General features: G+C 37.6%; 1 protein-coding gene across 1 annotated transcript in view; it reads right to left on the reverse strand.

Annotated features, from left to right (window-relative positions):
• The window catches only part of LOC110453685 (transmembrane protein 94-like), a 62,199-nt gene that overhangs the window by 13,631 nt on the left and 27,232 nt on the right, over nt 1-21,336 (reverse strand). The window contains exons 12-15 of the mRNA XM_021502751.1: nt 11,027-11,092; nt 5,638-5,759; nt 2,024-2,117; nt 1,123-1,231 (exon numbers count right to left, since the gene is read on the reverse strand). Coding sequence (XP_021358426.1) covers nt 1,123-1,231; nt 2,024-2,117; nt 5,638-5,759; nt 11,027-11,092 — 391 coding nt within the window. The remainder of the gene's footprint in view (nt 1-1,122; nt 1,232-2,023; nt 2,118-5,637; nt 5,760-11,026; nt 11,093-21,336) is intronic.

The raw sequence follows: 21,336 nt of genomic DNA on the forward strand, positions 1-21,336 counted from the left end.
GGTCAGCAGTACCCTGGGAAAATGCCTGGCCTAAACCTATAACAGGTAACACAATGACAGGTAACACAACCATTAACACAGGACACATCCCAGCAGCAGGTCAGCAGTACCCTGGGATAATACCTGGCCTAAACCTGTAACACAACCATTAACACAGGACACATCTCAGCAGCAGGTCAGCAGTACCCTGGGATAACACCTGGCCTAAACCTGTAACAGGTAACGCAATGACAGGTAACACAACAATTAACACAGGACACATCTCAGCAGCAGGTCAGTAGTACCCTGGGATAACACCTGGCCTAAACCTGTAACACAATGACAGGTAACACAACCATTAACACAGGACACATCCCAGCAGCAGGTCAGCAGTACCCTGGGATAACACCTGGCCTTAACTTGTAACAGGTAACACAATGACAGGTAACACAACAATTAACACAGGACACATTCCAGCAGCAGGTCAGTAGTACCAAGGGATAACACCTGGCCTAAACCTTGATATACATATATATATTCTGCAATATGTAGTATCTAATTTGTAAATACGTTAATACGGGTAGTTCCCTTAAACAGAAAATCATTAAACTCAAAACCAAAAACTCCTTTCCTTAATTTATTACTTTAGCAATGCACAGAAAAAGTCTGCTATGTTTATCTGTCCAAGAGAGATCGAGACATTTAGATTCCAAGAGAGATCGAGACATTTAGATTCCAAGAGAGATTAAGACATTTAGATTCCAAGAGAGATTGAGACATTTAGATTCCAAGAGAGATTAAGACATTTAGATTCCAAGAGAGATCAAGACATTTAGATTCCAAGAGAGATTAAGACATTTAGATTCCAAGAGAGATTGAGACATTTAGATTCCAAGAGAGATCTAGACATTTAGATTCCAAGAGAGATTAAGACATTTAGATTCCAAGAGAGATCTAGACATTTAGATTCCAAGAGAGATTAAGACATTTAGATTCCAAGAGAGATAGAGACATTTAGATTCCAAGAGAGATCGAGACATTTAGATTAGTTAAAAGTGATTCTCTTAAACTTGTCGTCATTAAGCATTAACATTTTTAAGTACCTCAACGATACTCATAATAATTTTGGAATAATATTCTGACCTGAGGCTTTCTCCCTGACGACAACAGAAACCAGGTTGGGCATTGGGATCTTGTGTTGTATGAAAGACTTGGCCCTGTGTAGTCTCTCCTTGGCCGACTCATCAGGATGCTGTAATAACAATTAGGGTCAGTGATCACCATTTAGATGTTATAACATCAAAGAAGAAATCTTAATTTCATAACTTGGACCTGCAGTCCTGGTCAGTAATGATGTGTACAGCCACGGATGCTCCAGAAGCTTGTCAATGATGTGTACAGCCACTGATGCTCCAGAAGCTTGTCAATGATGTGTACAGCCACTGATGCTTCAGAAGCTTGTCAATGCCGTAGACACCTTCATTAGACCAGGCACCTTTACTTGGTCAAAAACTGTACTCACATCCCCTTAATTACTACCAGTCCCTAAGGAGGATTTAAAGCACTTGAAATGTGGTCAGTTATGGCCTTTAACCTTGATAAAAATATTAAGCACAGATACAATAATAATTAAGTGATTTAGATCAATACACAGATGTGTACTTCAAACGCATAAATTGTATTTTCAACAATTTTTTTTGTCAGTGTATTTCTTGGATTTGGTAAGTCTGAAGATGACGATGCAGTATTTTTAGACAAATAAAGCCATTTTCTCATCATCAAAGACCCCATTCAGGCTGACCACAACAAAACACAAACAATCATAAAAACAAGTATACAGAGGACACATGAATGCCTGCCGATTTGTTCAACCTGTTTATGTTTAGTTTAAATCATGATACCTGATCTGAAACACAATTTTTATCAAAAAACTTTTTTGAAATCTACTAAAATAATAAAGCTTGCAAATTTCCCCGTTTCAACAAAACTACGAAAATGTTGACCCTTGAAAACAAATAAGTTACATGTTCAGTGTAGTACTTACCACATGTTTATACATGCCCAGTATACGTTCTAAAGTGAAGATGTCCATGGCTTTTTCTGAGAAACCGATCTGTCTGGCCAATTCACAGAGACATCTGTAGCAGAGATATAACAAACACTATTCAATAAGTGAAGACCTACTGTAGAATCATTTATTTTCGTGGGGTTCAAATTTTGTGGTTTTCATATACTTGCCTGTTCCAAGGACATTATATTTCGCTGATTTCTGATTTCCCCCTATTTATATCATACAAAAATTATGTATTCGTGGGGATTTAATTTCGTGCATTTTTGTTATCCACGAAATAAACGAAATTTAATGTCCCACGAAAATTTATGGTTTTACAGTATTTAATACGTTACACATATTGACGATTACATACTGTACCTGTTATTTGTGTTAAAGTTGTCATTCCTAATAATTGTTTTCCCAATAAGCATTACTTAATCATTCAAAATTACTAATTGTCATTAATTAACTAAGAGAAAAGAATAATTATCTGCAAATATGCATACATGCTGTCCTGTAGGCTACGAAAATAGTAAAATGTTATATTACCAGACATGACAAGTGTTACCAGACATGACCAATATTACCAGACATGACCACTCTTACCAGACATGACCACTATTACCAGACATGACCAATATTACCAGACATGACCAATATTACCAGACATGACAAGTATTACCAGACATGACCAATATTACCAGGCATGGCAAGTATTACCAGACATGACCAATATTATCAGACATGACAAGTATTACCAGACATGACCAATATTACCAGACATGGCAAGTATTACCAGACATGACCAATATTATCAGACATGACAATTATTACCAGACATGACCAATATTACCAGACATGACAAGTATTACCAGACATGACCAATATTACCAGACATGGCAAGTATTACCAGACATGACCAATATTATCAGACATGACAATTATTACCAGACATGACAAGTATTACCAGACATGACAAGTATTACCAGACATGACAAATATTACCAGACATGACAAGTATTACCAGACATGACAAATATTACTAGACATGACCAATATTACCAGACATGACCAATATTACCAGACATGACCAATATTACCAGACATGACAAGTATTACCAGACATGACAAGTATTACCAGACATGACAAGTATTACCAGACATGACAAATATTACTAGACATGACCAATATTACCAGACATGACCAATATTACCAGACATGACCAATATTACCAGACATGACAAGTATTACCAGACATGACAAGTATTACCAGACATGACAAGTATTACCAGACATGACAAGTATTACCAGACATGACAAATATTACCAGACATGACCAATATTACCAGACATGGCAAGTATTACCAGACATGACCAGTATTATCAGACATGACAAGTATTACCAGACATGACCAATATTACCAGACATGACAAATATTACCAGACATGACAAATATTACCAGACATGACCAATATTACCAGACATGACAAGTATTACCAGACATGACCAATATTACCAGACATGACAAATATTACCAGACATGACAAATATTACCAGACATGACCAATATTACCAGACATGACAAGTATTACCAGACATGACCAATATTACCAGACATGACAAATATTACCAGACATGACAAATATTACCAGACATGACCAATATTACCAGACATGACAAGTATTACCAGACATGACAAATATTACCAGACATGACAAATATTACCAGACATGACAAATATTACCAGACATGACCAATATTACCAGACATGACAAATATTACCAGACATGACAAATATTACCAGACATGACCAATATTACCAGACATGACAAGTATTACCAGACATGACAAATATTACCAGACATGACCAATATTACCAGACATGACCAATATTACCAGACATGACAAGTATTACCAGACATGACCAATATTACCAGACATGACAAATATTACCAGACATGACAAATATTACCAGACATGACCAATATTACCAGACATGACAAATATTACCAGACATGACAAATATTACCAGACATGACCAATATTACCAGACATGACAAGTATTACCAGACATGACCAATATTACCAGACATGACAAATATTACCAGACATGACAAATATTACCAGACATGACCAATATTACCAGACATGACAAGTATTACCAGACATGACCAATATTACCAGACATGACAAATATTACCAGACATGACAAATATTACCAGACATGACCAATATTACCAGACATGACAAGTATTACCAGACATGACAAATATTACCAGACATGACAAGTATTACCAGACATGACAAATATTACCAGACATGACAAGTATTACCAGACATGACAAATATTACCAGACATGACAAATATTACCAGACATGACCAATATTACCAGACATGACAAGTATTACCAGACATGACCAATATTACCAGACATGACAAGTATTACCAGACATGACCAATATTACCAGACATGACAAGTATTACCAGACATGACAAGTATTACCAGACATGACAAGTATTACCAGACATGACAAGTATTACCAGACATGACAAATATTACCAGACATGACAAGTATTACCAGACATGACAAATATTACTAGACAAGACCAATATTACAAGTCATGACCAAAATTACCAGACATGACAAATATTACCAGACATGACAAGTATTACCAGACATGACAAATATTACCAGACATGACCAATATTACCAGACATGACAAGTATTACCAGACATGACAAATATTACCAGACATGACAAGTATTACCAGACATGACAAATATTACCAGACATGACCAATATTACCAGACATGACAAGTATTACCAGACATGACAAATATTACCAGACATGACAAGTATTACCAGACATGACAAATATTACCAGACATGACCAATATTACCAGACATGACAAGTATTACCAGACATGACAAATATTACCAGACATGACAAGTATTACCAGACATGACAAATATTACCAGACATGACCAATATTACCAGACATGACAAGTATTACCAGACATGACAAATATTACCAGACATGACAAGTATTACCAGACATGACAAATATTACCAGACATGACAAATATTACCAGACATGACAAGTATTACCAGACATGACAAATATTACCAGACATGACCAATATTACCAGACATGACAAGTATTACCAGACATGACAAATATTACCAGACATGACAAGTATTACCAGACATGACAAATATTACCAGACATGACCAATATTACCAGACATGACAAGTATTACCAGACATGACAAATATTACCAGACATGACAAGTATTACCAGACATGACAAATATTACCAGACATGACCAATATTACCAGACATGACAAGTATTACCAGACATGACAAATATTACCAGACATGACAAGTATTACCAGACATGACAAGTATTACCAGACATGACAAATATTACCAGACATGACCAATATTACCAGACATGACAAGTATTACCAGACATGACAAATATTACCAGACATGACAAGTATTACCAGACATGACCAATATTACCAGACATGACAAGTATTACCAGACATGACAAGTATTACCAGACATGACCAATGTTTTATCAATAATTCAGTACCTCCTGTTAACCACAGCAACTGTTTCCTCGTTCTCCAGTGCCTCAGATGACACATGGTCAGTGAACTGGGTGTACCACTCCACCGTCTTAGCATTACAGGTGTTCAGCAGAATGTTCAGGCCCTGTTCATACAAAACAATTACAGTCTATATTGTCCCTGGTGACATGTCACAGGATTTGTATCCTGATACATCATGGTAGAATATTTCTCCTGCAACCACTGTAGGTTCCCTCACCCCTAACTCACTGTATTAACCTGCTAGGGTTGGTAAACATGTTTTGTTTTCATTATGATGTCATGTAGCAATGCTTTGCACCATCATCTTTCATTGTGATGTCATATTTCATGGCAATCGTTTTCCCAATTAGAAACAGAAATAATTTATTCCAAAAGGGGAACATATGGTTCTGTACATACAATCTATACACACGGTAATGTTATGTGAGAACAAGGTTCCAAAACTTGTGATCACTGGTTATTACATTTATCTAACTTTCATTAGTTAATTTTTGAAATGTAAAAGACACTTGGTAAACTAACTCGTGATAGGTCAAAACAAGAATTCCACATAAGCGGATGAGACGCCTGCGCAGGCAACTCTGATGGGATGATGAAAACAGGATCTATTTATATTAACGATGACTTCGATCAACCCAAGGGATGTCAAGTTATCGCATGGAAACAGATTCTCTATTTATAGTAATGGTGACCTTGACCTTTGACCTTCAGACCTGAAAAGCAATCACAGGCAAGCACTTTTAGTAAGGAAGCACTGTATGAGGTTTGAGTTTAATCAACCAAAGGGAACATAAGTTATCGCACAGAAACCTTGTTTCGGACGATGCCACCAACAAAGTAATACCTATATGTCGCCTCAGGTTGCCAGGTGACACAATGATAACCAACTATCACTTGTTGGGGAACCTCTATATACACTCCAATATTTATCACTAAGGGAAAAAAAATTCCAAATTTTATTATTTTCAGAAATCAGTATTTTTAATCTGAAATTTTGAGTGTTAAGTAACTTGCATTTTGGGTTTCCTATCTTTTGTAATCATTCTGCCACCTAGAAAGTGTTTTCTAAATGAATAAGCGTGTGTGACTGTGGTCATAGTCCAAAGTTCCTGAATTACCGGGGTTAACCCTGTCAATTCACTTCTTGATGTCAGGGACTACCTTTCACAGGTGTGTCTACAAAGACCATCTTGTTTCTTTGTAAGGGGAAATAACCTTTGGCAGATATGCATCATAGTTGCTAATACAGTACATTAATTTAACATTATAACACATTTGAAAGGAACAATTAGATGGCATTGAATGATAAAATAGGAGTAAATTAGGAAATATCATTGTTTTGAAATACACTATTAATCGGATGAGAAAGAATCATTCCCACTTATGAGGGCATGCAAGGGACATCTCAACCCTCAGGGTGATATTCTTTAATGTCTAAATCTCAGCTAAAAGTAAGCCTTGGACTAGACAATCGAAGATATCACCCCTCCGGATAAGATTTCTCTGCTATACCTGCACAGTAAGGGAAGATTCCATTAGTCTAAATGGGGTAAATCACTAGATACATGCTTTATGAGAAAATGGGCAAGTCCACTCTAGACTAATACACAATATACATTGGACAAGAACTCTGGAAACAACTTATTTGTGTATCCATTCACTTATACTGTACATTATTAAGGTTATAGGTACCCTATAACACAGGTTCTACAATTTATACTGGATGATTGTGTAAGGTCTTCCTTTACGTTCATTGTTTTTTTAAAGTTCTTAAGGTCATTGACCTTGTCACATGTAGATTAAATATCATTCTGACAATGACTGTATCTGGAGCAGGAGGTAAATAATTCTATGACAAAAGTTCATGTGTAACCAGATTTACACTTGTTTGACACATCCGCTTGTCATTCGTATAGTGCATACATACATGTAGCATATGCTAACACAAGCTCTAACAATATACCTGTCCCCAGAATGTCCCTATGGACCACTCCAACCAGTACAATACACAAATTTACTGGGGGATACTATTATATTGGTAGGGGGAGTGTATTGTAGTCCAAGCACTTGGAATGTTCCATGTCTAATTTAAGTCACCAACACACACTCACAACATTACCAGTGAACCTTAATACCTATACCAAACTAACATGGACTTAACTTCAATATAGCAGACAGAAATACATAGGACTGTACAATAGGAGGAATAAGCTAAATAAATAGTAATAGGGAGGGTTGTGTTACTGACGAAATAACAGCAGTTATAGGGAGGGTTGTGTTACTGACACATACAACACCAGTAATAGGGAGGGTTGTGTTACTGACAGATATAACACAAGTAATAGGGAGGGTTGTGTTACTGAAAAATATAACACCAGCTATAGGGAGGGTTGGGATACTGACAGATATAACTCCAGTTATAGAGAGGGTTGTGATACTGACAGATATAACACCAGTTATAGGGAGGGTTGTGTTTCTGACAAATATAACAGCAGTTATAGGGAGGGTTGGGTTACTGACAGATATAACACAAGTAATAGGGAGGGTTGTGTTACTGACAAATATAACACCAGCTATAGGGAGGGTTGGGATACTGACAGATATAACACCAGTTATAGAGAGGGTTGTGATACTGACAGATATAACACCAGTAAAAGGGAGGGTTGTGTTACTGACAAATATAACACAAGTAATAGGGAGGGTTGTGTTACTGACAGATATAATACCAGTAATAGGGAGGGTTGTGTTACTGACAGATATAACACCAGCTATAGGGAGGGTTGTGTTACTGACAGATATAACACCAGTTATAGGGAGGGCTGTGTTACTGACAGATATAATACAAGTAATAGGGGGGGTTGTGTTACTGACAAATATAACACCAGCTATAGGGAGGGTTGGGATACTGACAGATATAACACCAGTTATAGGGAGGGTTGTGTTTCTGACAAATATAACAGCAGTTATAGGGAGGGTTGGGTTACTGACAGATATAACACAAGTAATAGGGAGGGTTGTGTTACTGAAAAATATAACACCAGCTATAGGGAGGGTTGGGATACTGACAGATATAACTCCAGTTATAGAGAGGGTTGTGATACTGACAGATATAACACCAGTAAAAGGGAGGGTTGTGTTACTGACAAATATAACACAAGTAATAGGGAGGGTTGTGTTACTGACAAATATAACACCATTTATAGGGAGAGTTGTGATACTGACAGATATAACACCAGTTATAGGGAGGGTTATGTTACTGACAGATATAACAGCAGTTATAGGGAGGGTTGTGTTACTGACAAATATAACACAAGTAATAGGGAGGGTTGTGTTACTGATAGATATAACAGCAGTTATAGGGAGGGTTGTGATACTGACAGATATAACAGCAGTTATAGGGAAGGTTGTGTTACTGACAAATATAACACAAGTAATAGGGAGGGTTGTGTTACTAACAGATATAACAGCAGCTATAGGGAGGGTTGTGTAACTGACAGATATAACACTAGTTATAGGGAGGGTTGTGATACTGACAGATATAAAGCAAGTAATAGGGAGGGTTGTGTTACTGACAAATATAACAGCAGTTATAGGGAGGGTTGTGATACAGACAGATATAACAGCAGTTATAGGGAGAGTTGTGATACTGACAAATATAACACCAGTTATAGGGAAAGTTGTGATACTGACAGATATAACACCAGCTCTAGGGAGGGTTGTGATACTGACAGATATAACAGCAGTTATAGGGAAGGTTGTGTTACTGACAAATATAACAGCAGTTATAGGGAGGGGTGTGTTACTGACAGATATAACAGCAGTTATAGAGAGGGTTGTGTTACTGACAGATATAACGCCAGTAATAGGGAGGGTTGTGTTACTGACAAATATAACAGCAGTTATAGGGAGGGGTGTGTTACTGACAGATATAACACAAGTAATAGGGAGGGGTGCGTTACTGACAAATATAACACCATTTATAGGGAGAGGTGTGATACTGACAGATATAACACCAGTTATAGGGAGAGTTGTGTTACTGACAGATATAACCCACGTAATAGGGAGGGTTGTGATACTGACAGATATAAAGCAAGTAATAGGGAGGGCTGTGTTACTGACAGATATAACACCAGCTATAGGGAGGTTTGGGTTACTGACAGATATAACACAAGTAATAGGGTGGGTTGTGTTACTGACAGATATAACACGAGTAATAGGGAGGGTTGTGTCACTGACAAATGTAACACCATTTATAGGGAGAGTTGTGATACTGCCAGATATAACACCAGTTATAGGGAGAGTTGTGTTACTGACAGATATAACACGAGTAATAGGGAGGGTTGTGTCACTGACAAATGTAACACCATTTATAGGGAGAGTTGTGATACTGCCAGATATAACACCAGTTATAGGGAGGGATGTGATACTGACAGATATAAAGCAAGTAATAGGGAGGGCTGTGTTACTGACAAATATAACACAAGTAATAGGGAGGGGTGTGTTACTGACAGATATAACACAAGTAATAGAGAGATTTGTGTTACTGACAGATATAACAGTAGTTATAGGGAGGGTTGTGTTACTGATAGATATAACAGCAGTTATAGGGAGGGTTGTGATACAGACAGATATAACAGCAGTTATAGGGAAGGTTGTGTTACTGACAAATATAACAGCAGTTATAGGGAGGGGTGTGTTACTGACAGATATAACAGCAGTTATAGGGAAGGTTGTGTTACTGACAAATATAACAGCAGTTATAGGGAGGGTTGTGATACTGACAGATATAAAGCAAGTAATAGGGAGGGTTGTGTTACTGACAAATATAACACCAGTTATAGGGAGAGTTGTGATACTGACAGATATAACAGCAGTTATAGGGAGGGTTGTGTTACTGACAAATATAACACTAGGGAGGGTTGTGTTACTGACAGATATAACAGCAGTAATAGGGAGGGTTGTGTTACTGACAGATATAACACCAGTTTTAGGGAGGGTTGTGTTACTGACAGATATAACAGCAGTAATAGTGAGTTTTGTTACTGACAGATATAACACTAGTTATAGGGAGGGTTGTGTTACTGACAGATATAACACCAGCTATAGGGAGGGTTGGGTTACTGACAGATATAACACCAGTAATAGGGAGGGTTGTGTTACTGACCGATATAACACCAGCTATAGGGAGGGTTGTGTTACTGACAGATATAACACCAGTAATAGGGAGGGTTGTGTTACTGACCGATATAACACCAGCTATAGGGAGGGTTGTGTTACTGACAGATATAACAACATTAATAGTGAGTTTTGTTACTGACATATATAACACAAGTTATAGGCATGCACATCCACACAATCAACCATACTAACCAGGGGCTTCAGAGAGTTCATATGGTTCTTCCAAGTAGGATCATCAAACCGCAGCCCAAACACATTCTTAAATGACAAAAAATAAATATAAAACAAAATGTGTTTCACTGTAAAAAAAATCATGTCTTATTTAATGGATATTGATATCCTGTTCATGTAACAGACACCTGTCAATTAAGGACATCTTTATCTCTCACTACTGCTATAGGTTTCCTCACTCCAGAGTTATTTGATAAACTCGCTCGGAATTGGTAAACATTTTTGGTTACCCCTAGTGGGTAACAATCTGGACATTATTTCTTTGAGCCAACGTCTAGTATCAATGCTTTGCAATGTCATCTTCCATTGTGACGTCATCTTCCATTGTGACGTCATATTTCATGGCAATTGTTTCCCCAATCGGAAACAGGAATAATGTATTCCCGAGGGTAACATATAGTTTTCTAGATATAATGTCAGAATGTTACTGGAGAAAAGGGTCCCAATTAAAGCGCTTGCTGGTTGATTATCAAATTTATCAAACTCTCGTTAGTTAATTTTTTTAATTGTAAAGGTGAACCTTGTGTCTTCACAATTTGAAAATTATCATAGCCATTTGTCTATAAAGGACAACTGACATACAAACCCCTATATCAGAGACACCTGTCAATAAGGGTCAATTTTAATATGTGTTATTATCTCTTAGTTATGTTTCAATAAGAAAGTTCACCTGTATTATGCAAGAACCTGTCATAAAGGCCAATTTTATTACATAGCTCTATGTATATATATATAACAGACACTTGTCAAGACACCTCAGAAAAAGCCAATTCTAAACAGATTTTCCATCCAAAGTTAGACGAATAAAGTATGACTTGACCAACAAGTTCCTGCTGTATCGGGTAACTTTGGCTTTGGTACATAGATGTCTACCGAGAGATATCTTATTGAATCCCTGAAAACATTGGTAGAGATGATACTATAACCACTGTTAGAGATGCTTCCTCATACTTTGTGCCAGGATAGTGGGCCAACACAGACTAAATAATCACATAAAATTCCCATGCCCTACATGTCTCTGTGAGAACTTTACCCTAGAAAACAATTATAGCCCAACCCATTTCCAAAGAATGTTGAGTCCATTAGGACGCCTGAGGGAACATAGGATTTAGACAAAGTACATTATCAAAGGGATCATTTTATTGGTGATAAATTATTATTAAAGTACATAAGATAAGTCGTTGTGATTCCATACAGAGTTTTCACTGGCTAGAGAATGGGAACAAACAGCTGAGGGCGATTTATAAAGTACACCATAGAGCCTCGAACATTTAGAAGTGTGCATTATCATTATAGCCTTATCAAACAGCCCCAGGGCAGAGCCTGTACTTTTACACTTGACAAATTGTTGGCTGATAATACCAGTACAGATGACTTCTCCTGTTGTAGAGTCAATCTACTGCCTTACACAATGCTGGTGATGTCACTAATTACTCTGAGTACCGTGTTGTGTGACAAAACATTTCTGCCCTATTCATTAACACATATGCAATATTCATTATGGAAATTCAACAAAGAGATAGTCATAAAGATACCATATTTGCACTTAATGACAAATGAATTATTAACAATGCCAACAGTCATTTTGTGTTGGATTTTATACAAGCCTCACACATGAGTTCACATAATAAATACACAGGTACGGCAGTGTGTCAGTAATTAGAGCATGTTTAAACTATTCCATTGTATTTGCCACAGATAAATACTGGTTCATTGAACAGGTAAGTACATCAAGCAGTTGAAAAGATGTCTCTATATACCCCCATATGGAATCGAGGCTGAACTCTGAATCTGACCCCTTCATGATGACCCCTACTTCTACCTATATCCTCAGACTTGCACTCCAGCCCACCTTTCAAGACTGAAACTCTCTATACAATAATAATAATCTCCTTCTAGTTGGCTATTTGATTATGATGTTTTATGTGGAGATGGTTGTAGGGCTGTGATATATCAGATCAGTATATATATTGATCTGATATAATGGCTGGAGTGGTCAGTTGAAGTGCAGTAGACCACTAGCCTCTCCTTCTGACCTCTCCACAATCAACCAAACACCCTGTTTACATGTTTGTCCATACCACCCTATGAACCACCTTCCATGTAAACAATCAGCAGAAAAACATCAACACACTGACAAATTTTGTAAACAATTTGATTTCCAGTGTAGAAAGTTCAGCTAGGGGTTATGGCCCACTGATCTGGGGTTGATACTGAATCTGACCTTAAGTTGGCCTGCTGCCTATTGAAACTGGAAGAGTACATTTGGGTGAGACCCTGTCCTCCCTATATAGGACTGGTCCATGTGCTCTAAAGTACAATGGAACTGCACAGGCAGGGTTGGTGTGTACTGTTAGCGGAACAGTGCAGAGAAAAGTACAGGCAGTCTCTCCTAGGGTACAGCTCAACTGTCCACTTACAGTCCCAAGGTCTGGGATCTGGCACACTGAGCCACTTACTGGGAACACTCTAACCCTGTACTTCTATTCTATCTTTCCCCCACCCCTCAATACCCACTCAATACTGCCATATGACTTTGTCTGGGTCTGTACTTTAGAAATGGACACAGCAGACGACCACAATATACACACTGGTCTGGTGATAGGGATGCAGGCATGGGGGAGACTTACACTCCTCCTGGTAATGGTCTGATGATGTCATGTCTTATGTCACATGAAAACACATGTCACTTCCATTACCACACTGGTAAAACATATCACAAGTATAATAATGAGGTCTGATTGTTGTATGTTGTGTTGAAACAACCGCCTTTCACAGTTTACTAGAAAAAGGCTTTTTTTTTTTGTGTAAACAGAATCAATATGTAAGAACAAAGCTTATGCTATTTTATTTCTAGGCCTTAACATCATCAAATATAATCTAATCTGAAAACAAAAACAGTCCCTACTCTTTATTGATATATTGTATATATACATTGTATGAAGCACATATCTGGATCCAGGAAAACATGGCTGTATCGTACACAATCAATACTTAACTCTTTCTTGTTGATAAAATCAATATTGTTTCTATGCTAGAAGACAATTACAGAGATGATTTACATTTTCATTGTGATAGATCAAACAGGATCTCTTTATACACTGAGCTGTATATTAACAGTGACCTAGCTATAGCTCAAAACACAGAACCAGTGACAGACTGAATGTAACCTACAACACAACCAGAGGGCAGTGTATCAATATAAATCATAACACACAGAACCAGTGACAGACTGAATGTAACCTACAACACAACCAGAGGGAAGTGTATCAATATAAATCATAACACACATAACCAGTGACAGACTGAATGTAAGCTACAACACAACCAGAGGGCAGTGTATCAATATAAATAATAACACACAGAACCAGTGACAGACTGCCTGTAACCTACAACACAACCAGAGGGAAGTGTATCAATATAAATCATAACACACAGACCCAGTGACAGACTGAATGTAACCTCCAACACAACCAGAGGGCAGTGTATCAATATAAATCATAACACACAGACCCAGTGACAGACTGAATGTAAGCTACAACACAACCAGAGGGCAGTGTATCAATATAAATAATAACACACAGAACCAGTGACAGACTGAATGTAAGCTACAACACAACCAGAGGGCAGTGTATCAATATAAATAATAACACACAGAACCAGTGACAGACCGAATGTAACCTACAACACAACCAGAGGTCAGTGTATCAATATAAATCATACAACACAGCCCCAGGGCAGTACATAGAATGTAACATATAACACAGCACCAGGGCAGTACCTAGAATGTCACATACAACACAGCACCAGGTCAGTACATTGAATGTAACATAAAAAACAGCAACAGGGCAGTACATTGAATGTAAACACAGCACCAAGGCAGTACAATGAATGTAACATACAACAGAGCACCAGGGCAGTACATTGAATGAAACATACAACACAGCACCAGGTCAGTACATTGAATGTAACATAAAACACAGCACCCGGGCAGTACATTGAATGTAAACACAGCACCAAGGCAGTACAATGAATGTAACATACAACACAGCACCAGGGAAGTACATTGAATGTAACATACAACACAGCGCCAGGGCAGTACATAGAATGTAACATAAAACACAGCACCAGGGCAGTACATTGAATGTAACATACAACACAGCACCAGGGCAGTTCATTGAATGTTACATACAACATAACACCAGGGAAGAATATTTTAGGAATAGCCTTTTTTTACATCACATGACGGCATATAAAAATATAAGAAACAACACAATGGCAGGGGAGTATATTGAAATTAACATGCAAAATAGCACCAGGGCAGTACATTGAACGAAACATAAAACACAGAACCAGGGCAGTTCATTGAATGTTACATACAACATAACACCAGGGAAGAATATTAAAGGAATAGCCTTTTTTTACATCACATGACGGTATATAAAAATATAAGAAACAACACAATGGCAGGGCAGTATATTGAAATTAACATGCAACATAGCACCAGGGCAGTACATTGAATATAACATACATCACAGCACCAGGAGTCAGGAAAATAAATTAAATGTTCAGTATATTTAATGTAATATACAACATAGCACCAGCACTTATAATTATAGGGAAGTATATTAACTCATTCACCCCTGAAGACACATTTGAGCTCTTCCAGTTTAAAGGTTGGAATAGTTCATAATGAAATTTCAGGGGTGAATGAGTTAAATATAACATAACTAAAGGGCAGTATATAGAATGTTACCTAAAACACAGCACCAGCGATTATATCTTAGATGTACGGTTTCACCAGGGAAATATAAAAGTTACTGAATGAAACATTCAATACGTGATATACAAAACAGCATCATAGTAGTACAACATAAACGCAACACCATAGCAGTATTTTGCATGTAACTACAATATAATATCAACTTCCAAGGCAGTAATTTTGTTAACATATCACAAAATATCGACCCAGAATTATTTCAAGGAAAATGTATCAGTGACCCAGGAAATGTAAAAGAAGACACCAACAGCCAGACAGATTTTGTACGTCAGTGGTAATTGTGCTGTCAGTTCAATCTAGGATGTTAGCAGAGTCTAATGATAGCTTTGAGGACAAGCTGAGAATCAGATCTAATCAATAGCCTTCACACACCTAGGGTCACTTAGTGGCCTAGCCCAGGAGGGAGATGGTAAATACCCTACCTGAAGGGGTGTTAGGCTACATGTACATGTTCCAATGCACTTAACCAGAAAAATGAACTGGTCCTACGTATACACCCTACAAAGAACATTTAATGAAGCTGTCACTTAAGAGGATGACAGAGCCACTGTATACTGAGGAAAAGCAAGACAGGATTACCAAGGAAGCCTGGGGATAATATTTACATAATTTCCAATAATATATACAGTAGGCCTGTTTTTAATGACTTCCACTGTATATCACATGAATTATGATGAACGAGGTAAAAAATGTCTCTGTATATAGAACATAATATTCTGTGGATAAACTGCCAGGCATAAAGAACAACATATTATGCGTAATCTGTATTTTATCTATCTGTAAAGAACAAGATCACATACTTATTTTAGGTCTTATATATGTTAATAAAGAGGTACACGTGGAAGTTNGGGGGGGATGATTCTTTTTCTATTCACTTATTGGGTCTTGCCATTCAGGTATTGTTGATGTAATCTCAATGCATTTTATTACCGACTTGATATTAAGGATACCTGTCTCACTGCACTATGTTTTTTTGTATATAGAGTAACCTCCCTTTAATATAGTATTAATACATCAAGGACACTTTCATTGACCAGGTAGCTGAATCGGTAAGAGTGACAGGTTCACAATCTAAGTCAGACGTTTCAATCCCCATCTAGCCCTGCTGAAGTTTTACATTTACAGCACAGTTGTAGATTTATATTTTGTTTCATAGCTTTTTTTCCCCAAGTCCCTGAAGGTATGGTTTTCTTTTAAGAAATGATTTATTATAGCTATAATCATGCCAGAAACAACAATTTACAATGCTTAGTTACAGATTTTTGGCGGTGGTACAGTAAACCTTAAATGCATTGTTGACATCCTACTATGGCTATAACTAGAGTATACCTTCATTTCAACCCTAGTGTGACACAACGATCTACCTTACCATGGACAGGACGTGTATCTATACACTCTTTCTAGTGCGAGATATCTCTCCCCCAACCAACCAACCAACCAATTTGTCAGTGATGAAATAGCCAAACTTCTGATCAGGGAAAGACTTTTCTGTCTCAAGTCATAACAACTGTATGAGGTCATGTCAACAATAGATGATCATAGAAGGTTATTTTTCTTTCTTTCTGGGAAATGTGCAATTAACGTTTGTGTTTCATGAAATCACCACTCGTATTTTGAGGTGGGAGTGAAATAATTATTTTCCATTTTGGGAGTAAGACAAAACAAGATCACTGAGGTGTCAGCATGCTCCTGGCCATGTGCTTATTTTTCCTAACAGTGATCTTGACCTTAGAAACTGTTTAAACCCCCATTACACATCTACATAACACAGTGTATTAACATGTCTAGTTTCAAAAAGATTGGTCCTTTGGATTCTGAGATAATCTCCAGAAACAAAAATGTGGAGGAATGGACAGAAAGACGGACACTATGAGTTATAAAGGGCAGCCACATCTCTAATTCATGGCCCTAAAATTCTCAACCCTCAGGGTAATATTCTTCAATGGCTTGCACTCTGCAGAGCCTCAGGCTAGACATTTTAGAATCTTACACTTATGTTGGAGATTGTTCCTTCATACCCCAAATGTGGGGAAACAATCTACTTGTCTCACCCTAGGGAAGATATAAGGGGATCCCCCGTCAATCGTACAGAGTCATTCCAACAATGCGATGAGTTGGTAATGTCTACATTACATATTTATATCATGGTAAACAGGGTGAACAAGGAAAAGATTCTGATGTTGCCAGACAGTTGGCAAGCCTCGTGTTTGGCAACTTGAAAGCCTTTAGCTGGACATTTAAGAATCCTCCCTGTTGAGATACCCACATCACCTCACCCCGAAGGGGATAAAATATTCTATTAATCTCACACTGGGAAAAGTGTGGATATATCCTTTCCAGAGTCAATCATTATCCAGATAATCAGGGGGATACTATATTCTACTAAGCCTACATATGATGGACACTTAATACATATCTATAATTGATAAAACCAGATAGCTATCTATGATTGATACATTTATAACTGATATCAATTATGATTGATGCATTTATACTCAATACCTGTATGTAAATAATACACTTACCGGTATATAAACTGCATGTAACTTCATAAGCTACAAGATATTATTCTAACACTTTATCAGTTTTTAGAATTAAACTTTCTAATCAATTTTGTTTTCGTTCACATTGTCGTTATGTACAATCTGTTTCCATCACTACAGCAGTGTGAGCTATACTTGTAGAACCAAGGCCACATTTAAGATGCCCCCTGTGCAACATCTACATACAGGAACTCGGTGTTTTATGTTCAACAAAAGTCATAATAATGCCATGAAATTCTTCAATAAGGCACACAATGGTAGCTAGGGAGATGAGTGTCACTGCAATACTCGGAATAAAATTCTAAAAATAAGACAGTGTGCTATTTCTAGATGTGTGTAATTTGGGTGCTAGTGACCGTTCCACCAGATAGAGGGTGTCCCTGTAGTGACGACTAACATGGTTTGACCCTGCAGTGACGACACAGTTTGATAGTGAGGCACAGCCCCCGTTACATAACTACTCCAGTGTGTGCTGCACTTTACACTTGCCTGGTGTACTCTCTGTATATTTCCTCTCTCTAAGAACCCTTAAACATCTCTGCTAAAGTGCAGAAGCACTTCTACAACTTGCTTTACCTATTTTGATCAATATGGATTGTCCCATTTGGTTCAGACACACAAGGCTTTTGGTCATTCCATTATGAAAATCAGGATCCGGATATGTGTTGGTTGACAGACTTAGAGCTGCATGTTACATTATAAAATCAATATCCTTCATACTCATATCAACTGTGCTTAACCTGAATCTGTACTATTGACAGGAACGATCCATTCACGAGATTCAGAAAGAGGCTTGTACATGTATAAATACACAGATCCTAACACCTCATTGTGTCAGTCCATTACATGATTAGGTGTAAATAAAGGCACAGACCAATGAACTATTTAGAAGTGCAAAATTCATTCTTGATACAAATGAATTCTCTGACAGAGTTTAGAGTACACATGTCTCTTATTGATAACACCTCGGTCATAACACCTCGGTCATACCACCTCGGTCATAACACCTCGATCATACAACTGAAGCTTGGGACAAGCTCATGTCAGTGTCAATTTCAACAGGAAGAGGTCTAAAAGACATGTACCAGTCAAGAAACAGGTGATACCAATTATCAAATCAGATAGGGTGTGTCTGGGTTATTGTTATAACATTACCAAATGTAAGACGTACAAAAGCACATAGTAATTAACTACAAATGCAAGAAATACAAAAGGTCTGAATTTACATATTATTTAACCCTTTCACCACTGTAGACCATAATGGACTTATCCAGATCAATGCATGGTAGAGTTTACTAAAGTTACATAGGGGTGAAAAGGTTAAGGAAGAGGTACATATTACATGTGCACATTAAATACCAGAGACACAGAGGCCCTATGAACACACCAATTACCAATATAAAAGATACCTGGGCCCTGTACTCATCAATTACAAATACCAGAGGTACCTAGGCCCTGTACTCATCAATTACAAATACCAGAGATACCTAGGTCCTGTACTCATCAATAACAAATACCAGAGATACCTGGGCCCTGTACTCATCAATTACAAATACCAGAGATACCTAGACCCTGTACTCATTAATTACAAATACCAGAGATACTTAGAACCTGTACTCATTAATTACAAATATCAGAGATACCTAGAACCTGTACTCATTAATTACAAATACCAGAGATACCTGGACCCTGTACTCATCAATTACAAATACCAGAATACCTAGGCCCTGTACTCATTAATTACAAATACCAGAGATACCTGGGCCCTGTACTCATTAATTACAAATACCAGAGATACCTGGGCCCTGTACTCATTAATTACAAATACCAGAGATACCTGGGCCCTGTACTCATTAATTACAAATACCAGAGATACCTGGGCCCTGTACTCATTAATTACAAATACCAGAGCTACCTGGGCCCTGTACTCATTAATTACAAATAACAGAGATACCTGGGCCCTGTTCTCATTAATTACAAATACCAGAGATACCTGGGCCCTGTACTCATTAATTACAAATACCAGAGATACCTGGGCCCTGTACTCATTAATTACAAATACCAGAGATACCTGGGCCCTGTACTCATTAATTACAAATACCAGAGATACCTAGAACCTGTACTCATTAATTACAAATATAAGATGAAATAATACATAAATGACCTGTACTAATCAAACACAAATACAAAAGATATATAGGCCCTGTATTCATCAATTACAAATATAAGAGGAACTACATAGGTCCTATACTGATCAATTTCCAACACCATGGGTACTAAGATCTATCAGAACGACTTACTAATAGTTGAACCATTCAACATGGTCATGTAATTACATTTATTACATTTTGTGTGTTGCATGACAAAAATACAACATTGACATAAAACATTTGAACTTTGCCGCAGTTAGACTAAAGATGGGCAGGAACCAAAACAAGAGGCCCAGAGGGCCTGTATCGCTCACCTGGATACCTAAGCAATCATGGCAAACTATTCTCCAAATGAGATCAAGGGAATATGCCAGACCCCAAGGCCAATCCTTGTAGCATAGCTATATTAGATTTTTCATGCCCAGCAATTTTATGTATGGTTATGGGGTGGGAATCTCAACTGTTTCCAAGCTTTGACTCAGAAACTCAGAATCTGATATCGTGACTGCATTTGTCTCTTTTTGCCAAAAATTTGTATATATAGTTTTGGGGTGGGGATCTCAACCGTTTCAAAGTTATGACCCAGGGGCCAAGTCTGCAAGGGTGGGGCAGACCCTGGGATCAATTCTAATGTCATGACTGCATTCGTCTCTTTATGCCCAACAATTGTATATATAGTTTTGGGGTGGGGATATTAACCATTTCAAAGTTATGACCCAGGGGTTAAGTCTCCAAGGGTGGGGCAGTCCCCAAGGCCAACCTGGAAGCATATGTGCAATCATCTCTTTATACTCAGCA

Source organism: Mizuhopecten yessoensis, unplaced genomic scaffold (assembly GCF_002113885.1).
Source record: "Mizuhopecten yessoensis strain PY_sf001 unplaced genomic scaffold, ASM211388v2 scaffold7479, whole genome shotgun sequence".
Lineage (NCBI taxonomy): Eukaryota > Metazoa > Mollusca > Bivalvia > Pectinida > Pectinidae > Mizuhopecten > Mizuhopecten yessoensis.